This window comes from Narcine bancroftii, chromosome 9 (assembly GCF_036971445.1).
Source record: "Narcine bancroftii isolate sNarBan1 chromosome 9, sNarBan1.hap1, whole genome shotgun sequence".
NCBI classification, from domain to species: domain Eukaryota; kingdom Metazoa; phylum Chordata; class Chondrichthyes; order Torpediniformes; family Narcinidae; genus Narcine; species Narcine bancroftii.
The window spans coordinates 71,575,687-71,599,244 of record NC_091477.1 but is presented as its reverse complement, the minus strand read 5'-3'; the positions used below and the strand labels follow the sequence as shown (position 1 = coordinate 71,599,244).

Sequence of the window (23,558 nt, the reverse complement as noted above, 5' to 3'; positions counted from 1 at the left end):
CCCATTCAGTAATTCTTCTTTGGCTTGGCTTCGCGGACGAAGATTTATGGAGGGGGTAAAAAGTCCACGTCAGCTGCAGGCTCGTTTGTGGCTTTGGTAAACCACAAATTCTCTGGATTAGTGAGATCATTTTCCCCAGCACCTTACATCAAGTAACTGGATGCAGGGTTCGGTTTTCTCCAAACACTTTGAGACATTTTTGTTCCATTCCTATTCCAATGAAGACGTTTACTGCACATCTTCCATAAAATACTCATCTTACAATAAAAGTTTCATCTCGCATTCTTGGTCATTGCAACGATTCCCTCGTCCAACATTATGTATTGATAAAAATCACTGCGTTCATACATGCATATTAGTTTCCATTTAATATGTTATTGTATAACCACTGAGTTCTATGATAGATCTGTTCTAGAATTGGAAAATTAATCTTGTCAGAAACCCTTGAAGATCAGATTTCTAATTAAAATTTTTTATAATAACCTACCCAAAATTCCTGAAGTTCAGTCAGGTGACTTATATTTTCAATCTTCTTGATCCGATTGTTTGCTATATCCAGTGTAGTTATTTTTTTCTGAAACAGGCAGGTCAATAAAATATATTAAATAGGAACAACAGGTTGAGCTTCAGAGTCAAGGGTAAAGTGTTCTACAATGTGGACTTGATTCTTAGGTTTCACACATTTCAAACAGATGGAATCAGTCAAACCATTAGTTTTGATTACATTGAACACAGCTACTTTGTTGCAGCTTATTGAGATGATGTGAGAAGGACGTGCTTTCAAAAGCAGCTATTACTTCAATATCCAGTAGCATGCTTATCTGAAGTTACAAATTAAACATGCACTATAGAATCTTGAGATTCTGTGAGAATCCAGAGAATAAATAGTTGAATTTCAAAGTCTGTGCTTTAATTTAGCACGTACCCAGAGTCAAAATCATTTCCCTTTCACTGTAATCATGACAGAAGTTCCTCCTGGTGATGCCAATTTTGTTAATCTTGCAGCAGATTATTTATCAGAATCAGAAAGATAATGCTGTGAAATTTTGTTAACTACCCAACTTACAATGCTCACTAAATAGGAATTGATAATGGACTGTTGTGATATCAGTACTCAGCATAGGAACTCTAGGATTTCTCAGCAAGACGGACACCAGAAATCCACTATCACTGATAAGTTACAAATCCTGTTCCTCAAAAGTCACATTGGGCGGCATGGTTAACGTGGCAGTCAGTGCAATGCGATTATAGTAACAGCAATCCAGGTTATAATCCAGTGCCATTTGTAAGTAGGTTGTTCATTCTCCCCATGTCTGCATGGATTTCCTCCCACCCTTCAAAAATGTATTGTGATTACAAGTTCATTGGTCTATGGGGAGGTGGGGGGAATGGGGGTGGGGGACATGGGCTCATGGGCCAGAAGGACCTGCTGAAATACTATGTCTTCAATAAAGTCTACTTAAATTACTTTACATAGATTTATTCAGATTTCTGTGGAAACATATCCTACATTTCACTGCATGGAGAGGTTACATTGCTAGAGTGAAGACTTACAGATTGACAAATGTGCATAAGAATTACACTGTGTACAAATAGTTCATGTTTTCCTAGCTACCATACAGGAGACAGACGTAAGGCCATGGAGAAGTTAAAATAGTCCCTGCAGTAAGACACATTCTTCAAGCCTTGTTCGTTAGTCAATTCACTGCAATCTATTCTTTTACACATCCACCAACTCCCCTGATTCTCTTTCCACCCAACCACAAGGAGTAAATAACCTGTTTAATTGCCAACCAACATCTTTTTGAAGTGGGTGGAAACTGGAGCACTGTGGAGTAACGCAGTCACAGGAGAATATGTAAACTCCACATAGACAGGACCCAAAGTCAGGTATAAACCCAGGTTACTGGAGCTGGAAGTAGTAATACATTCTGTGGTGCCATGATGCCATCCTTCCTGTACCTCCTGTTTTTGTAGGACATTCTGAATAACGAAATGATCGTGTGATACACAATGGTTGCTATTTTACACTAAAATTTATTATTAAAGTATTCTAATGCAATCAGGGAAGTATTACTCATTGAAATATGTCTCTCACCAAAGATTTGGAACACATTAACTCATTCTTAATGAACACAAAAGCAAACATGAACACGGTATCAATGGTGAAAATTTGGTGGAGCGACTCACATTGTTCTCTAAGCCCTCGATCACCTCAATGCCATTGTGACTCAAGTAAAGCTCCTGTAAGTTAACCAGGCCTTGCATCCCTTCTATCTTTGTCAATCGATTGCTCTGCAAAGGTGCATCATAACCAAACATCAACACAGTTACATTAACAGTCAGTAGGTCCAGTGACTAAAAAGAAACACAAGAACAGCAGGTACTGGAATGTGGAGCAAGTAAAGTGAAGCTTTAGCGAGTCAGGACTTTCCATTTCATTCCATGGATGCTGCAACATTTCAGGAATAAAACAGAAAAGTCTGCAGACATAGTGATTGAAGTAAAAACACAATGCAAGAGAAACTCAGCAGGTCAATGATAAAAGATACACAAACAGCGTTTCTGGCTTCATCAAGGTATGAGCAAAATAAAGACAGGAGCCCGAACAAAAATGGGCCAACATTTCAGGTCAGGACCCTTAGTCAAGATGAAAGTGGGAAGGGCAGATTGCAAGCATAAAATGGAGGAGGTAGAAGGGCTGCGGGAGGGCCAACATCTGATAGGATACTGTAGAAATGAAGGTGGAAGAGGAGAAAAGGAGAAAATTGAGGCAAGGAGGATGAAGCTTCAAGAGAAAATATGAGAATGGAGCAAGTAAAGGACAGATGGAAACAGTGGAACGGGATCAGAGTAAGGAGGGGTAATAATTGGAAAATTCATGCTGTTGGGTTTTAGGCTACCCAGGCAGAATGTGATAGGTTGTTCTTCAGGTTGACATTTGGCCCAGTCTGGAAACAGAAGAGGGACAGAAGAAACAAGTCAAAGTGAAAATGGTGAGGGGAATAAAAACGCGATTTTCAGTTTGCACCTCAAGACAGTACAGAGGCTTGGGGAATTTGCGTTTGGTCTCTCCAATGGAGAGGAGACTACAGGGTGCACTGAATGGAGTAGACTAGTTTGGACAAGAACTCACCTCAAAGGTCTGTTTACGGTTGGAGGTGTGGGGGGGGAGGGGAGTGGTAGGAGAAAAAATTGTACCTGCCCTGTTGCAACGAGACGTGCTTAAGTGGGTGGAAAAAAAGGTGGTTGTGGGGGTCAAAGAAAAATCAAGGAGTTATGGAGAGAACGATCTCTGCAGAAAGCAGAGGATCGGAAGGGAAAACATGGCTGGTGTGGAATCATGTGGAGTTGTCAGGAATGTTGTAGAATGATGTGCCATGTGCAGATACTGATAGAGTGAATAGCGAAGATGTCATCATAAAATCTCATTTCAAGTCAGCTTGTGTCTTACGCGCACAAACCCATCAACAAATGTGGTCAACAAAACTGCTTAGAAGTTTCAAGTACCTTGGCATCAATATCAGACTTTTGATTCATTTGATTAATGTCATGCTTAGCACAGCACCCGCAACCAAGGGTTGAATCCACTGATGTCTATCAGGAGCGTCTGTGTGGGTTTCCTCCAGGTGTCCCAGTTTGCTCCCAAATTTCATAGACATACAGGGTTAGTGGGTAAATTATTCTCACTGGTGCATTTGGGCAGCATGGGCTTATTACCATGCTGCATCTCCAAACTTAATTTATTTTTAAAAATTAAATTATTTCATCTATACACAGCAAATTCAAGTACAGACTTGAAAGACGCTTCTGATAAGCGTGTAAAATAGCAGAGCAAGAGTTTGATCAGAAGGAAATGTGAAGCTTTCAAGCATTAAATACCAGTAAGGTTCTTCCTCACTTATCAAACTAACTGGCACCACAGAATATGGTACCAATTTTTGAAGTTTTTAAAGCAGAAAGAAACCAAAAACTCTATGATCACAATAACAAGCTAAATTGCAATAACAATCACAGTGAGCATTATTCAGTTATTGGAATAATGAGTCACTTTGCTCAGAATAATGAGAAACTGTCAAAGGAATTCCATTCTAATGTTAAATATGGTATGATTACCTGTATACTGAGGACAGTGAGATTTGTTAGCCCATCCAGGTTTTGTAATTTGGTGATTTTGTTTTTACCCAAAAACAAATTGTTAAGTTTCTTCAGATTTTCAAAGTTCTCTATCACCTAGAAAAACAATTTTTAAAAAATTTATATAATTAGTTCCTCCATCACATTTATGTCAATCTATCTGAACATTATTCCTTCTCCTGCCATAACACATCCCTGGAAATGGGGCTTATAGTTTCCTAAAACCTTCAATCTCCAAACTATCCTTCAATCAGCAATCCTGTAAAAATTTAGTTTTAAAAGTGCAGTTTAAATAATCACCACTTTATTAAAATAGGAGACACACAATGCTTTTGGGCATCTTTTTTCAAATGATTTTGAAGAATTTCTGGAATACAAGTGTCACAGGATTTCTCATGAAGGTTAAAGTAAGTAGATCAGCATCTTCTCAGAAAAGCTCCAGTCATATTACCATTCAATATCTTTCTAGAAACAATTTCTTCTATCAATTTATCCATGGCCTTCGACAGTCAAGTCATTAAGAAGAAAAAAAGCAAAAAGAAAATCCTTTTGACCCACGTACCAATGATAAGGAATAAAACATGCTGAATTTTACTACTTCTCTTTCCAAGGTTAGGGATCAAGCACAGAGGACAACCTCCCACCCTATCAAATAAAAAAGAGGCTGGAAATCTAAAATTAAAGCAGAAAAGGCTAGAAATATTTGAGAGCATTTGTGTGAAAAGGAAGAGTTTATGTTTCTGGTCTGGGACTCTTCGCCGTGCCAATTAAGAAGACAGCATAAATGTTCTGAGATATAATCCTTCCTTTTGCAGTAATTACTGAAATCATAGGACAGCGAATTCTATGTACTTTGTGTGAATTTTAAAACACCTCAGTTTGACAAAGCCCTACATGAAAAATTGATCAGGAAAGAAGAGAATCCAAAAGAAAAGTAATTATTTGATTATCTTGGATCTTTAATTGATATTTTGAATATATACCCAATGACCTTAAACCACAAAGTTGACTCCATCTAAACACCAATAATGATCTTGTGCTCATTTATTAAATATTTTCATCTTCAAGCCTTAAGACCAAACTCTAGGGCTTCAGATCACACTAATACTGTAACTATTCCAACATTCACTTACTCGAATGCGATTTGAGCCCAGCTCTAATGTTTCTAATTGATCCAGGTGACCAACATTTTCTATTTTTGTAATTTTGTTGTTCACAAGGAAGAGTTTCTTCAGCTTGGTCAGGGACTCAAGAGCCTCAATTTTCCGTACAACATTGAAGGAAAGATCCAAAATCCTACGTGAAAATAAAATGAAACAAGCAACTTCAGGTGAGAAGCATGATTCAGCTGTCAGATGTGACTTATTCCATATTTACATCTCATAAAACCAACACAAATTTCAAGACTGCAAGAAAGCTCACTGCTGATCTGGGAGAATAATTTGCTTAAATTCAAATCAAAGTTTACCACTATTTATGAAATGGATTTTTTCTGCATGTGGTTATCAGACACTCGTCCAAGCTGACCAAGTATGCTTTCTGGACTAGCCCCTTACACCTGCATTAGCTCATATACCTCTAAACCAATGGTTTTCAAACATTTTCTTTCTACTCACAAACCACCTTAAGTAATCCCGATGATATGGTGCTCTGTGGTTAATAAAGGATTGCTTAAGGTGGTATGTGGGTGGAAAGAAAAAGTCTGAAAACCACTGTTTTAATTGTTCCTAATTGACTCGTTATGTGCATAGTTTCATAACTCCAAAGGAAATGGGCCAATGACAAATTTTCTCAAGCAAAATATTTCAGTCACAATTGAGTCCAGAGCAGTGGTTCTCAACCGTTTTTTTTTGCCCCACTCACATAATATGTAAAGTAATTCCTTTTATTTTGAATAGCTTATTTAAAAATTTGAATAAAGAAATACAAAAAACCTCCCCTCCTCCCACCCAATAACCTCAAAAGAGGAGATTTAAACAGACACAAATACAAACAACTGTCATGGATCAGGGCCACAACGAGCTACAAGAGATTTTAAAATTTTACAGCCATATGATCTAAGGGCTCCATACTTTCTAAAAAGAGGGTCATTGTCACGTAAATTATGTGGTTTTTTTTTACAATGGAATACAGGATTTAATTTCTATATGCCATCTCTGCAATCCAAAATCAATCTCATTTTTCCAAGTAATAGCTATACATTGCTAAACTTAAAAAAAAACACACACACAATTTGGTGAATAGTCAACCTCAATTTCAAACAACATTTTAATGTTACCTAATAAAAATAATGTTGGTTCCAGTAATTGAATCTTTCAAACTTAATCTGAAATTTCCTCAAGTTATATCCAAAATAATTTAAAACCATCACATAACCAAGTCAAAAGAACCTAAAACATCTAAAACATAAAACTGAAAAAATTAAATTATATTTCTTTAAGTTCCAAGGAGTTAAATACAACTGATGTATAAAATCATAATGGACTAATATATATCTTACACTAACGATCTTAGTCATACTATCCTTACATATATTTCTCTAATCATGATCAATTTTTTAAAAATAATTTTTAAAATTTTCACACTATTAACCATATCAACCAAAATATGTACAAACATTTATCATTAAATTTACACAGTGGTCTTTTCTCCCCTTTCCCTCTCTCCCCTCTACCCATCCCCCTCCAAAACCCATAAATATTCAACATTTACAATACAATAAAACCATAAAACAATATCTTCACACAAAGGAAAATAAACAGAAATGCGTCATCTATTTATTACCCACTGAATCTAGTCGTTTTGTCTTCTTATCATTTTCATTCTCATTTTAGGGGATGGAGGTCATAGGCAAGTTCTCTCTAATATGTTCCATGTATGGTTCCCAAATTTGTTTAAACATTGTGACTTTATTTTTTAAATCATATGTTATTTTTTCCAATGAAATACATTTATTCATTTCCATGTACCATTGCTGTATACTCATGCCCTCTTCCATTTTCCAAATTGACATTATACATTTTTTTGCTATCGCTAAGGCTGACAAAAGACAAAGGAGGAAAAACCCAACACCCAACCCCAACCAACCAATTTTCCCTTGCAACCGCTGCAACTGTGCCTGCCTGTCCCGCATCGGACTTGTCAGTCACCAACGAGCCTGCAGCAGACGTGGACATACCCCTCCATAAATCTTCGTCCACGAAGCCAAGCCAAAGAAAAGAAAGGCCTTCATAATGAATTTTTTTTTTGCACTTTATCCAATTTGAGGCCTAATTCTCTACTTTTTATGTTACTTAAAAGAAATATCTCTGGATTTTTTGGTATGTTATTTTTTGTAATTTTATTTAGTATCTGATTTAGTTCTTCCCAAAACGTATTCACATGCCCAAGTTGCATGTAATGTTGTTCCCATTTCCTTCTCATAGTGAAAACATCTATCCGATAATGATGAATCCCATTTTTTAAATTTTTGAGTACTATATACCCTGTGTCACCAATTATACTGTATCATGCGTAATCTTGTGTTTATTATATTCTTCATAATTCCAGAACACAACTTTTCCCATACTTCATTTTTTATCTTTATGTTTAGATCCTTTTCCCACTTCTGCTTAGGTTTATAGTTTATTTCATTTTCCTTATCTTGCATCTTGATGTACATGTTCATTATAAATCTTTTAATTATCATTGTGTCTGTAATCACATATTCAAAGCTGCTTCCTTTGGGTAATCTCAAGCTGTTTCCCAATTTATCCTTTAAATAAGCTTATAATTGATGATATGCAAACATTGTACCATGAGTTATTCCATATTTATACGTTAAATGTTAATGAATTATTTCCCAAAAAACAATTTTCTATTCTTTTGATTCCTTTTCTCTCCCATTCTCTAAAAGAAAGGTTGTCTATTGTAAAAGGGATTAGTGGATTTTGCATCAATAATAATTTTGGTATTTGGTAATTCGATTTTTTCCTTTCTAAATGGATCTTCTTCCATGTATTAAGTAAATAACACAGTACAGGTGAGGTTTTATATTGCTCCAGCTTTCATCCCACTTATAAAGTATATGTTCCGGTACCTTCTCCCCTATTTTATCTAGTTCTATCTTAGTCCAGTCTGGTTTTACCCTTGTTTGGTAAAAATTTGATAAATACCTTAATTGTGCGGCTCTATAATAATTTCTAAAATTTGGTAACTGCAAACCACCTTGATTATACCTCTCTGCTAACTTATCTAACGCTACCCTTGATTTCCTCCATTTCCACAAGAATTTCCTTATTATTCTCTTTAGTTCATTGAAGATTTTTTCTGTTAAAGGAATTGGTAACGTTTAAAAATAAGTATTGTATCATTGGGAACACATTCATTTTAATGCAGTTCATCCTCCCTATCAACATTAGCAGTAATTCTTTCCAATGTTCTAAGTCTTCCTGCAATTTCTTTATTAGTGGTTGATAATTTAGTTTGTACAAGTGGCTTAAGTTATTATCTAACCTGATCCCTAGGTATCAGATTGTTTGTGCTTGCCATTTAAATGGTAATTCTTTTTTAAATTCTGTAGCGTCTGCATTACTCATTGGCATCACTTTACTTTTATTTGCACTGATCTTGTACCCTGATATTTCTCCATATTGGTTCAATTTCTTATGTAATTCTTTTACTGATACCTCTGGTTCAATCTGAGGCGCCTGCAAGCTCACACCAAGACACAAGAGAAACTTGTCCGTGAACTACTCTTTGCAGACGATACCGCTTTAGTTGCCCATTCAGAGCCAGCTCTTCAGCGCTTGACGTCCTGCTTTGCGGAAACTGCCAAAATGTTTGGCCTGGAAGTCAGCCTGAAGAAAACTGAGGTCCTCCATCAGCCAGCTCCCCACCATGACTACTAGCCCCCCCACATCTCCATCGGGCACACAAAACTCAAAACGGTCAACCAGTTTACCTATCTCGGCTGCACCATTTCATCAGATGCAAGGATCGACAATGAGATAGACAACAGACTCGCCAAGGCAAATAGCACCTTTGGAAGACTACACAAAAGAGTCTGGAAAAACAACCAACTGAAAAACCTCACAAAGATAAGCGTATACAGAGCCGTTGTCATACCCACACTTCTGTTCGGCTCCGAATCATGGGTCCTCTACCGGCACCACCTACGGCTCCTAGAACGCTTCCACCAGCGTTGTCTCCGCTCCATCCTCAACATCCATTGGAGCGCTTACATCCCTAACGTCGAAGTACTCGAGATGGCAGAGGTCGACAGCATCGAGTCCACGCTGCTGAAGATTCAGCTGCGCTGGATGGGTCACGTCTCCAGAATGGAGGACCATCGCCTTCCCAAGATCGTGTTATATGGCGAGCTCTCCACTGGCCACCGTGACAGAGGTGCACCAAAGAAAAGGTACAAGGACTGCCTAAAGAAATCTCTTGGTGCCTGCCACATTGACCACCGCCAGTGGGCTGATAACGCCTCAAACCGTGCATCTTGGCGCCTCACAGTTTGGCGGGCAGCAACCTCCTTTGAAGAAGACCGCAGAGCCCACCTCACTGACAAAAGGCAAAGGAGGAAAAACCCAACACCCAACCCCAACCAACCAATTTTCCCCTGCAACCGCTGCAATCGTGTCTGCCTGTCCCGCATCGGACTTGTCAGCCACAAACGAGCCTGCAGCTGACGTGGACTTTTTACCCCCTCCATAAATCTTCGTCCGCGAAGCCAAGCCAAAGAAAGAAAGACCTCTGGTTCTGTTAGGTATACTATGATGTCATCTGCAAATAAGCTGATTTTATACTCCTTCTCGTTTATTTTTATCCCTTTTATTTTATTTTCTATTCTTATCAGTTCTGCCAAAGGTTCTATTGCTAAGGCGAACAATGAGCGGGATAGTGGAATCCCTGTCTAGTTGACCTACTTAATTTAAAGTGACTCGATATATATCCATTTACTGCTACCTTTGCCAACGGTCCATTATACAATGTTTTAATCCAATTTATATATTTTTCTAGCAGATTAAACTTCTGTAATACTTTAAATAAGTAATCCCACTCTACTCTGTCAAAGGCTTTTTTTTTGCATCCAGAGCAACAGCCATTGTCGGTTTCTTATTTCCTTGAACTGCGTGGATTAGATTAATAAGTTTACAGACATTTCCACTGTTCATCTTTTCTTAATATATCCAGTTTGATCTTGTTTTACTATTTTAGGTACCAATCGGCCAATCTGTTTGCTTATAATTTTGCTATTATCTTATAGTCTGAGTTAAGTAGAGATTATGGTCTATATGATGCTGGTGTTAATGGATCCTTCCCAGTCTTTGTTATTACTGTAATTATTGCTGTAATTATTGCTGTCTAACATGAATCTGGCAAGTTTTGTGTTTCTTCTACCTGGTTCATTACTTCCAGGAGAGGAGGAATTAATAACTCTTTAAATGTTTTATAAAATTCTATTGGAATCTTGGTGTTTTATTGTTCGGCAGCTTTTTTAATATATCCTGTACATCCTCTATTTCAAATGGTTTTATTAGTTTGTTTTGTTCCTCTTCTTGCAATTTCTGCAGTTCAATTTTAGCTAAAAATTTCTCTATTTTATCATCTTTCCCCTCATTCTCAGTTTGGTACAATTGTTCATAAAATTCCTTAAAATTTTCATTAATCTCTGTTGGGTTATAAGTAATTTGTTTGTCCTTTTTCTTTGATGCCAACACAGTTCTTTTCGCTTGTTCTGTTTTAAGTTGCCACGCTAATATTTTATGTTTTTTTCTCCCAGTTCGTAATACTTTTGCTTTGTTTTCATTATGTTCTTCTCCACCTTGAACCTTTGTAATGTTTCGTATTTAATATTTTTGTCCACCAATTCTCTCCTTTTCATTATATCATCCTTTTTACTAGTTCCTTTTCTGTACTTACTATCTCCCTTTCCAACTGCTCTATTCCCCGATTGTAATCCTTTTTCATCTTAGTCACATAACAACAACTCCTCTTTTCATTTGGATTGCGATCTTGTTCACAGCGTCAACTAATTTTGTAGTGACGGTTACTCCCCCTCTCGCCAGCCCTCTCCAGAAAACATTGCGTCCCATAATATAAATTTATCTTTCACTGATTTTGTGTTTATTTCAAAATATGTTTTAATTTAGCATTCAATAAACTCCCTAAATTCCTGTCTTTTAAGTAGCTTGGAGTTTAACCTCCATCTCTATGTTCTTGGTGGGATGTCCTCCAGTTCTATTGCTCTATAGGGGTGAATGATCTGATAGTCGTCTCGCTTTATATTCAGTTTTCCTAACTCTTCCTTGAACATGGGCTGACAACAAAAACATATCAATCCTTGAGTAAGTTTTGTGCCTACTCGAATAATATGAAAATTCCTTCTCTCTTGGGTGTTGCCTCCTCCATATATCCATGTTTCATTTCCTGCGTTGATTTAACCATAAATTTGACTACTTTATTCTTTTTATTTGTCTATTGTCCAGTTTTATCCAACATTGGATCCAAATTAAGGTTAAAATCCACTCCTATCAATATATTTCCTTGTGTGTCTGCAATCTTCAAAAAAAAATCCTGCATAAACTTTTGATCCTCCTCGTTAGGCGCAAAAATATTGAGCAAATTCCAAAATTCTGAGTATATCTGACACTATCATTACATACCTCCCTGCCGGATCTATTATTTCCTCCTCTATTTTGATTGGTACATTTTTGTTAACTAGTATGGCTGCACCTCCAGCTTTTGAATTATAGGATGCTGCCATTACGTGTCCTACCCAGTCTCTCTTTAGTTTATTATGTTCTGCTTCAGTTAGATGCGTTTCCTGCACAAATGTTATATCTATATTTTCCTTCTTCAATAAATTTAATAGCCTCTTCCTTTTAATTTGGTTATGTATTCCATGAATGTTTATAGTCATATAGTTCAACATGGCCACCTCTTTTCCATCTCCATCCCCTTTTCCCCATTTTAATCTCTTTGTTTTCTCTTATTACACTTAATATACAACAATACATTTAAGACATAAAGTACCCCCGCAGTTTCCACATCCACTAATACCTTAACCCCAAAAGTTCCCCAAATCTCTGAGTTGCCCCATACCCCTTGCAGGGCAACAACAACTCCCCTTTTCATTTGGATTGCAATCTTGTTCGCAGCATAAACTGATTTTGCCGTGACGGTTACTCCCCCTCTACCCAGCCCTCTCCAGAAAACACATAACAAAGCACTCTGTCTTTTTTTCACCATTACTCCCTTCCTTCCCTTCTCTTTTCCTTCTTTAGTTCTTTATATATACATTGTTTTTACATCTTTATATATACTTTATCGCCGTTCTTCATTCTTGTTACATCTCTTCTCCTGTCCTGCAAATGTTCTGTGAATTCTTGCGCTTTCTCTGGATCCAAGAACAGTCTGTTTTGCTCCCTGGGTATAAATATTTTAAGCACGGCTGGATGTCTTAACATGAATTTGTAACATTTTTTCCATAAAATCGATTTCGTTGTATTAAACTCCTTCCTCCTCTTTAAGAGTTCAAAAATTAATGTCTGAGTAAAAGAATATTTTTTGACCCTTGTATTCCAATGATTTATTATCTTCTCTAACTTTATTCCTTGCCCATTCCAGTATATTTTCTCTTGTCATATATCTCAAAAATTTTATTATGATGGATCTTGGTTTTTGATGTGCCTAAGGTTTCAGAGCTAATGCTCTGTGTGCCCTTTCTATTTCCATTTCTTCCTGCATTTCTGTCATTCCCAGGACCTTCGGGATCCATCCTTTTATGTTCCTTCATGTCTGTGCCTTCTTCACCCTCCTTCAGGACCACTATTTTTATGTTGTTTCGCCGACTATAATTTTCCAATATATCAATTTTCTGAGATAACTCTTGTGTCTCTTTAATTTTTTTGTCACTTTCTTCCAATTTTTCTCTTAAGTCATTTACTTCCATTTCTACAGCCATTTCCCGCTCTTCCACATTCTCTACTCTTTTCCCCATTTCTGTCATTACCAGTTCTAACTTTTGCATTTTATCTTCTGTTCTTTTCATTTTCCCTTTAATTGCATTAAATTCTAATGATAACCATTCTTTTAGTGATCTCATTTGTTCTTCAAAAAACCTTTATCTATATTCTGTTCATAAGTTTTACCTTTCATTTCTCTTTGTCCATCAATTTTACCTTCTATTTCTCTGTGAAGATCTTGGTCTTCCTCTTCTTCTGTGTCTGTACCTGGGTTTGTGTCTTTTTCTTCTCTTCTTTGTGTCTGTGTCTCTTCTGTTTTTCCTGAGCTGCTGGTTTCTCTTTGTCGGGCCTCCTCTTGCTGGTCCTCCCCTCCTGGGCTGCTCTTCTGTTGTGTTTCCTGACATTGATCTTCTTGTCGGTCATCCCTCCATCTATCTCCCTCGTCTGTTTTACTGCTCCCTCTTCTGCTGCCTTCCTTGTCCTCCAGCTGAGCGCCCTGGTGTCGGGCATCGCTCAGCTGTTTGCTCTGTGGCAGCCCGCTCCTCTGCTGAGACCCCTACCGCCGGTGTCCTCTTTCTCCTTTGATTGTGCAGTTGCGCACTTTTGTTTGGCTCTGAGAGTCATTTTTGCAGTCCACCGGCTGGTGAGTCGCGACTCTGCAGGGCAGGCATTGACCTCGAGGGTCGGGCGCTCCTCAACACCACAGCGCCCTGTTCCTTCTTGCCAGTTAGGCCTTCTTTCTTCTCCGGCGACTTTTCTACTTTTTTTTTTCCAGTTGTTTTTACTTTCTCCTTCTTGAAAGCCATCTTCATTCTCTTCTCTGTATCTTCATCTTCTAATTTCTTATATTTTCTTTTTCTTATGCCTTTTTCCTAACTTTTTTCCTATTTTCCTGGAGAGGGCTGGTTTTCCTGACTGGCCACTACTCCATCACGTGACTCCTCCATGATCAATTGTTATTCCCAAATCTTTTTCCCACATTAATCTTAATTTATGAATATCTAATTTAGGCATTTTACTTTGCAATAATGTATACATTTCTTTTTAAAAAAAATATTTTATTTTATTTACACAATAAACGATATTGACCAAAATACAAACAGACATTTTTCTCTTGAATATATAGTGTCATTTTCTCCCCTTTTTCCCCCCTCCCTTCCCTCTCTCCCCTTCCCATTTATTCAAAGTTCAATCTATAAGATACATTAAATCCATTAAACAATTTCGTCACGTAATAAAATAAACAAGAAATTTTTATCTTCTACTTTTATATACTGAGTCAGTTCATTTTGTTGACTTCTCCTTCTGTCATTTTAGGTGGTGGAGGTTCATGGTAGGATTTCTCTATTGTATTTCATGCATGGTTCCCATATTTGTTCGAATATTGTGATGTTATTTCTTAAATTATATGTTATTTTTTCTAATGGAATACATTTATTTATTTCTATATACCATTGTTGTATTCTCAAGTTGTCTTCTAATTTCCAGGTTGACATAATACATTTTTTTGCTACAGCTAGGGCTATCATAAGAAATCTTTTTTGTGCTCCATCCAAATTGAGTCCAAATTCTTTATTTCTTATATTACTTAGGAGGAAGATCTCTGGGTTTTTTGGTATATTGCTTTTTCTGATTTTATTTAGTATCTGGTTTAGATCTTCCCAAAAATTTTTCACTTTCTCACATGTCCAAATTGCATGTATTGTTGTTCCCATTTCCTTTTTACAGCAAAAACATCTGTCTGATACTGTTGGGTCCCATTTATTTAACTTTTGGGGTGTGATGTATAGTCTGTGTAACCAATTATATTGTATCGTGCGTAACCTCATGTTTATTGTATTTCTCATGGTTCCGGAGCATAGCTTTTCCAATGTTTGATTCTTTATCTTTATGTTTAGATCTTGTTCCCATTTTTGTTTAGGTTTACAGTTTGTTTCCTCATTCGCCTTTTCTTGCAGTTTGATGTACATGTTTGTTATAAATTTTTAAATTATCAATGTGTCTGTAATCACATATTCAAAATTTCTTCCTTCTAGTAACCTCAGACTGTTTCCCAATTTTTCCTTCAAGTAGGTTTTCAGTTGGTGGTATGCAAACCTTGTATCGTGAGTTATATTATATATGTCCTTCATTTGTTCAAAAGATAATAATTTATTTCCCGAAAAACAATTTTCTATTCTTTTGATCCCTTTTCTCTCCCATTCTCTGAAGGAAAGGTTATCTATTGTGAAAGGGATTAGTTGATTTTGTGTCAATATTAATTTTGGTAGTTGATAATTTATTTTATTCCTTTCTACATGAATCTTCTTCCAAATGTTGAGCAGATGGTGTAATACTGGTGAATTCCTATGTTGCACCAATTTTTCATCCCACTTATAGAGTATATGCTCAGGTATCTTCTCCCCTATTTTATCTAGCTCTAATCTGGTCCAATCTGGTTTTTCCCTTGTTTGATAAAAATCTGATAGGTATCTTAATTGTGCTGCTCTATAATAATTCTTAAAATTTGGTAGTAGTAATCCTCCTTGTTTGTACCATTCAGTTAATTTATATCGTGCTATCCTCAGTTTCTCCCCTTTCCATAAGAATTTCCTTATTATTTTCTTTAGCTCCTTGAAGAACTTCTCTGTTAGGTAAATTGGTAATAATTGAAATAGGTATTCTATCCTTGGGAAGATGTCATTTTAATACAGTTTATCCTTCCTATCAGTGTTAGTGGTAAGTCTTTCCACTGCTCTAAGGCATCTTGTAATTTTTTCATTAATGGCTGATAATTTAGTTTATATAGATGGCCAAGATTATTATTTAGTTGTATACCTAGGTATGGAATTGCTTGTGTTTGCCATCTAAATGGTGATTCTTCCTTAAACTTTGTGAAATCCGCATTATTCATTGGCATTGCCTCACTTTTATTGCGTTGATATTGTACCCCGATACTTCTCCATATTCCTTCAATTTCTTATGTTATTCTTTTATTGATATTTCTGGTTCTGTTAAGTAGATTATAACGTCATCTGCAAATAGACTGATTTTATATTCCTTCTCTTTTATTTTTATCCCTCGTATTTTTATTTTCTGTTCTTATCAGTTCTGCTAGTGGTTCTATAGCTAATGTGAACAGTAAGGGAGATAGTGGACATCCCTGCCTTGTTGATCTGCTTAATTTAAATTGGTTTGATACCTATCCATTTACTGTCACTTTCGCCAATGGTCCTTTATATAATGCTTTAATCCAATTAATATATTTCTCTGGTAGGTTGAATTTTTGTAGTACTTTAAATAAATATTTCCATTCTATTCTGTCAAAGGCTTTCTCTGTGTCTAAAGCAACCGCTACTGTTGGAATTTTGTTTCCTTGTACTGCATTAATTAAGTTAATGAATTTACAGATATTGTCCGTTGTTCGTCTTTTTTAATAAATCCATTTTGGTCTAGTTTTACTATTTTTGGTACACAGTCGGCCAATCTGTTTGCTAATAGTTTAGCTATCATCTTATCATCTGTGTTAAGTAGAGATATTGGTCTATACGATGCTGGTGTTAGTGGATCTTTCCCCGTCTTTGGTATTGCTGTAATTATTACTGTTTTGCATGAATCTGGTATGTTTTGTGTTTTTTCAATCTGGTTCATTACTTCCAGGAGAGGAGGAATTAATAAGTCTTTGAATGTTTTATAGAATTCTATTGGGAGTCCATCCTCTCCCGGTGTTTTATTGTTTGGTAGTTTTTTTAATATCTCTTGTATTTCTTCTATTTCAAATGGTTTTATTAATTTATTTTGTTCCTCTGTTTGTAATTTTGGTAGTTCAATTTTAGATAGAAATTCATCTATTTTGTCTTCTTTCCCTTCGTTTTCAGTTTGATATAATTGTTCGTAGAATTCCCTGAAGTTTTCGTTGATCTCCGTTGGGTTATATGTAATTTGTTTGTCCTTTTTCCTTGATGCCAATACCGTTCTTTTAGTTTGTTCTGTCTTAAGCTGCCACGCTAGTATTTTGTGCGTTTTTTTCTCCTAGTTCATAATATGTCTTCATTATGTTCTTCTCCATCTTATATGTTTGTAGTGTTTCATATTTTATTTTCTTGTCTGTCAATTCTCTTCTTTTAGTTGTATCTTCCTTTATTGCTAATTCTTTTTCTGTATGTTATTTCCCTTTCCAACTGTTCTATTTCTCGATTGTAGTCCTTCTTCATCTTAGTTACATAACTTATTATCTGTCCTCTGATGAATGCTTTCATTGCGGCCCATAGTATAAATTTATTTTTCACTGATTCCGTATTTATTTCAAAGTACATTTTAATTTGTCACGCAATGAATTCTCTAAAATCCTGTCTTTTAAGTAGCATGGAGTTTAATCTCCATCTATACATTCTTGGTGGGATGTCCTCTACCTCTATTGCCAATAAAAGGGGTGAGTGATCTGATAACAATCTAGCTTTATATTCCGTTTTCTTAACTCTTCCTTGAATGTGGGCTGATAACAGGAATAGGTCTATCCTTGAGTATGTTTTATGTCTACTCGAATAATATGAATATTCCTTTTCCTTTGGGTGTTGTTTCCTCCATATATCCAAAAGTTGCATTTCCTGCATCGATTTAATTATAAATTTGATTACTTTGTTCTTTCTGTTAGTCTTTTTTCCAGTTTTATCCATGTTTGAGTCCAAATTAAGGTTAAAAATCCCCTCCTATTAGTATATTCCCTTGCGTATCTGTGATCTTCGAAAAGATATCTTGCATAAATTTTTGATCTTCTTCATTAGGTGCATATACATTGAGTAAATTCCAAAATTCTGAATATATCTGACATTTTATCATTACATATCTCCCTGCTGGATCTATTATTTCCTCTTCTATTTTGATTGGTACATTTTTATTGATTATTATAGCTACTCCTCTGGATTTTGAATTATAGGATGCTGCTGTTACATGTCCTATCCAATCTCTCTTTAATTTCTTGTGTTCTACTTCAGATAAATGTGTTTCTTGCATGAACGCTATATCAATTTTTTCTTTCTTCAGTAAATTTAACAGCTTCTTCCTTTTGATTTGGTTATATATTCCATTAATATTTAAAGCCATATAGTTCAACATGGCCATTTCATACTTTGTTTATCTTTCTTTTCCGTTTCCTCATCACCATCTTCCCTTCTTATCCATTTCTGCTTTCTTTTTTTGAACACATTGTAAGACATTTCTAAAACATAAAATATTTCCACTATTCCCATATCTAAAATTCCTTCAACTCCAATAGTCCCTCCCCTCTCTGAGTTGCCCTTTGTCCCTTGTCGGGCAACCACATCTCCCCTCTTCATTTGGATTTGTGAACCTGCTCGCAAACGTCAACTGATTTCGCAGTGACTGTTATTCTTCCCCATCCAGCCCCCCAGAAAAGATTTTAATCTTCAGATACAACAAAGCTCACTCTCTTAATTCCCTCCTTACTTCCTTTCTTCCCTTTCTTTCTCTTCTTAGTTCTTACTTATACTTTATTCTTCTTCTTCATATATAGTTTGTTGTCATTTTTGTTCTTGTTATATCCGTTCATCTCTCTGTCTGTTTTGTAGGTGTTCCGGAAATTTTCGTGCTTTTTCCAGATCCGAGAACAGTTTGATTTGCTGCCCCAGGATAACTATTTTAAGCACCGCTGGATATTTTAACATAAATTTATAACCTTTTTTCCATAGGGTCGTTTTTGCTGCATTAAACTCCTTCCTCTTCTTCAGGAGTTCAAAACTTATATCTGGATAGAAACAATTTTTTTGACCTTTATATTCCAGTGGCTTTTTGTTTTCTCTTATTTTTTTCCATTGCCTTCTCCAATATATTTTCTCTTGCCGTATATCAGGAATTTCACTAGAATGGATTTTGGTTTTTGTTGTGGTTGTGGTTCAGGGGCTCATGTTCTGTGTGCCCATTCTTTCCATTCTTTCCTGTAATTCTGGCATTCCTAGGACCCTGGGGATCCATTCTTTTATAAATTCTTTCATATTTTTTCCTTCTTCATCTTCCTTAAGGCCCACTATCTTTATATTGTTTCTCCTATTATAGTTTTCCATTATATCTATCTTCTGAGCTAACAGCTCCTATGTTTCTTTAACTTTTTTTTATCAGATTCTTCCAATTTCTTTTTTAAGTCATCTACCTCCATTTCTATGGATGTTTCTCATTCTTCCACCTTCTCTACTCTTTTTCCTATTTCTGTCATGACCATCTCTAATCTATTCACTTTTTCTTCTGTACCTTTTATTCTTCTTTTTATTTCACTGAATTCTTGTGTCAGCCATTCTTTTAATGTTTCCATATATTCTTTAAAGAATTTTTTATCCATGTACTGTCCCTTCCCTTCATCTTCCATTTCTCTGTGTAGAGTTTGATGTTCTCCCTCCTCTTCTTCTGAGTCCACTCCAGGATCTGTGTCCTTGCCCTCTGTCTCTTCTGATTTCCTTGTTGGGTTGTTTATTTTATTTTGTTGGGTATTTTTGTTTTTATTATTTTTATTAAAGGTGTCTTGGTGTTGGTTTTCTTCCTCTGGGTTGGTCATCTGTTGTTTCTCTGATTTCTTTTTTTTATTCTCTTCCTTCTTGTCCCCGTTACTTTCTATGTTTTCCTGTTGAGAGTCTTGCTGTTGTGTTATACTTGTCTGTTTCAGCTGCGGAGATTTACTCCTCAGCTGGTCCCCCTCCCTTCGGTGTTGTTCTTGTCTTGTGCATCGCGCATGCGTGAGGATTCGTGCATGCGAGGTTGCGCACTTTTGTTTGGCTCCGTGAACACATCTTTGTAGTCCTATATTCGGGGTTTCCACTGACCTCAGGGAGCGGGCTTCTCTCTCCACGGCGGGCCTCCTCATACAGGTTAAGGCCTTCACCTTTCTCTTCCAACATCTTTCCTTCTTCTTTTCTTCCCATTGTTTTTGATTTTTCTTTCTTTGCTGCCATTTTCTCCACACTTTTATTTTTAATTTGTTATGGTTTCTGTGTTTGTAGCTTTGCTTTTACTTTACTCTTTTAAAACTTTTCTGGAGAGGGCTGGTATTTTCTTACCGGTCACTTCTCCATCACGTGACTTCCCCAATAATGTATACATTTCTAAAGAAAATTTACTTGTACTACCTTTTGTAACAAACTTTGAAGATTACCATAAAAATTTGAAATTATGTCCAAAATTATCCAATAATAAAGACTTAACTTGATAATAACACAAAAAGTATTATTTGGAACTTCAAAATTTTCTTTCTTTCTTTGAAAAGAAAATAACCAGCTTCATAACAATCTTGTACTGTTTTAATTGCTTTCAAATTCCACATTTTCAAAAACTGATTATTTAGTGTAAAAGGAAAAAGTACATTCTGATATAAAGGTGTTTTACCTGAAATGTTACCCTGTTTACCTATTATTTATCCTATTCCATAATTCAATTAAATGTCTCAAAATAGGAGTTTAATAATTAATAACTATAAATTGTCCCATATTTTTCTCACCAATCTTTACTCTATATTAGCCCTATTAATGTACTGTCCAAATCAAACATTCTATTAATAAACCTCAATTGTGCTGTGATAATTTTTGAAACATTTGGGAGTTATAGACCTCCCAGTTCATACTTCCAAGTTACTTTTTGTAAGGATGCTTTTACTCTTTTACCTTTACATAAAAACTTCCGATTTATAGAATTCAAATTTTTATTTTTTAAATTCTGACAAACTTTACAAGGAATAGTGTTACGAGTTCAGTGAACCCCATATACCAGCAGCAATAGAGGTACACCAAAACAATGGTTCCTTAAACTAAATTAGTTTAATTCTGTGAGTATAGAACAACAAGATCAACACTTATCCATACTAAGTTATTTGCACAATTAATTAACCCACTGTGTCACAATAGATTGAAAAAAAGATACTGAATTCTAAGAAAAACATTCCTCTTAATACAATTCACTACTTATTAACGCTATAGGTAAATCTTTACATCTATTTAAATCTTCCTTAATTTAACTTGAATAAATTGTCCAGATCCTTATCAGTAACAACTGGGCACAGAGCAGAGGTTCTCAACCTCTTCTTCCCCTCTCACATATCAGCTAAAGTAATTCCTTACTAATCACAGAGCACCTATGGAATAGGGATTATTTAGAGTAGTATGTGAATGGAAAGAAAGTTTGACAACTACTGCTCTAAATCATTCCCATTCACATTGGTCCAATTGTCTTTTGAATACAGCCATACCTTCCTAAGGCTGCTCATTCCAGGTACAGATTATACTTTGAAAAAGTTTCCCCACTGGTTTCTCTCAAATCTCTCTCACTTTTCTTAAACCTATGCCTACGATATCGAGAATCATTTATCCTAGGAAATCCACTTTTTCCATGATCAACAGGATTTTATAAACCTCAAGATCACTCCTTAGCCATTTTCATTCCAAGAAATAAAGCTTCAGCTTTCTCCTTGTAATTCTAGCCATGAAGCCCTCACAACATCTTTGCAAATTTCTCCTTTCCAATGCAAGGACATCCTTCCTAGCTGGGCGTCCAGAACTGCAAATTATACTCCAAATGTGTTCCCGAGATATACCACATGGATCAATCAGCATTCAACCTATTTATGGTCTGTAAACCGACTACTAATAGAACAGAAGCTTTCTCAATTGAAGATGCTTGAATTCTGACCAGAGACTTGGACTGAATGCTGCATTCCACAACACCACCAAAAAAAATGTACTTACTCAAGCTCTTTCAATGCTTGAAGATTTTCTATTTGCTTGATCTGGTTGTCATAAAGATCCAGTTCTCGGACTGTTATCAGCTGGTCTAGATTCTCAATTGTTCTGATAAGATTTTGACGAAGACATAGCACCTAGAATAAGTTCAGAGTCCAAGAGCTTATAAGGCATTCCAAACATCAGACTGTTTAATGTCAAAGTCACATTGAAGTTTTATACAAGAGATCATGAATTCACTGCATACAAACTAACATACAGTGTTGAATGCAAAAGACAAAGAAGATCCAGAAGACTTCCTATTTATTAAACTTTGATATCCTCAAGTCATCCTAAAGTTTCATGAAATACTTCAATGGAAGCCAGTTTTGCAAAAGAGAAACCAGACAGCTAATCACTTAATAGCATCCTGTTACATGTCAGTATGACAATGAAGAGCATTTGTTTTTCTAATATTGAATAAGGAATAGATATTGATAATGTTGGCAATAACTCCCCAGTCTTTTTCCAAATTGTGCAAAGGGATCTTGTGTCCAAAAGATTTAAAGTTTGAACTGAAGACAGTGACTCCTATTGTCTCATGCTTCCTCAGTGGCTAAGGTGGCAGCCTCGATTTTTGAGGTCTAATCTCTAAAGTGTGGCTTGAACCTGTGAACTTTTGACTCAAAGACCAGACTTCCAGCAATGTTACAGTTGAGATTTGAAAACTGTGATGATTGCTATGGAAATAATTTCAATATTCCACAAGCCTACCTTTCATTGCACCACAAGGATAGCAAATCAGCCACGATAAAATTATAGGGCAGACTCGATGGGCTGGATGGCCCAATTCCACTCTGTCTTATGGCCCTACAATACACACTTTCAAACCTTTCCAAGACACCTGAGTGAAAACAACAACTCTCCCCTAAATTCACACAAAAACTTTACTCTAGCTACACTTCTCCATTTAGAGAACACAATTGTCCCTGATGCCTGCACCTGCAAGAGGTGCATCCAGCTGCAGCTCCTCATGCACTAAGTTAGCAAACTGGAGCTGGAGCTGAAGGCAGCAAGGATGATAGACAGAAGCTATAAGGAGACAGCCACACCCAAAAGGCTGTTAAAGAGGGAAAGGGAAAAGGCAGTCAGTGCAGAACACCCCTGTCGTTGTTGTCCTCAACAATAAGTATATTGTGGGTTGGGTTGGGTGGGGGGTGGTGGGTAAGATTAAGATCCCCTGATGGTATGTTGATTCCCAGGTGTCAGAGAAGTCTCAGATCGAGTCCACAACATTCTCAGGCAGGAGGGAGAGCAGTCAGATGTCGTGTTTCACCAATGACATAGATATGAGTTGGGATGAGGTCCTGAAGAAGGAATATAGAGTTAGGAAGAAAGCTGTAATCTCAGGATTGCTTGCTGTGCCATGCGCCAGTGAAGATAGTGATAAGAAATTGTGGCAGTTGAATGCATGGCTGAAAAGTTGGTGCAGGTGGCAGGGGTTTGGAATGTGCATCATTAGGATCTCTTCTGGGGCAGGTTGACCTGTACAAAAATGACGGGTTGTATCAGAACTGGAAAAGGACCAATATCCTGGTGTGCAGCTTTGATAGAGGTTTAGATAAAATAAACAGCTAGTAAAGAAAAAGGAAGCATACATTCAATTTAAGAATTCCAAAAACAGGAAGAACCCATGAGAATTAAATGGTAGCCAGGAAGGAACTTAGGAGAGCTAGTAAGGGGTCATAAGAAGGCCTTGGCAAATAGGGTGAAG

The 23,558-nt window shown here is 36.4% G+C and overlaps 1 protein-coding gene across 2 annotated transcripts in view; it reads right to left on the bottom strand.

The window, feature by feature from the left end:
- The window catches only part of ppp1r7 (protein phosphatase 1, regulatory (inhibitor) subunit 7), a 60,189-nt gene that overhangs the window by 13,444 nt on the left and 23,187 nt on the right, over nucleotides 1–23,558 (bottom strand). Inside the window, exons 5-9 of one of the 2 annotated variants that reach the window (XM_069896415.1) lie at nucleotides 21,812–21,942; nucleotides 5,271–5,433; nucleotides 4,117–4,233; nucleotides 2,191–2,295; nucleotides 488–574 (exon numbers count right to left, since the gene is read on the bottom strand). In XM_069896415.1, the coding sequence (XP_069752516.1) occupies nucleotides 488–574; nucleotides 2,191–2,295; nucleotides 4,117–4,233; nucleotides 5,271–5,433; nucleotides 21,812–21,942 (603 nt within the window). The remainder of the gene's footprint in view (nucleotides 1–487; nucleotides 575–2,190; nucleotides 2,296–4,116; nucleotides 4,234–5,270; nucleotides 5,434–21,811; nucleotides 21,943–23,558) is intronic. The other variant, XM_069896416.1, reaches the window with a different exon arrangement.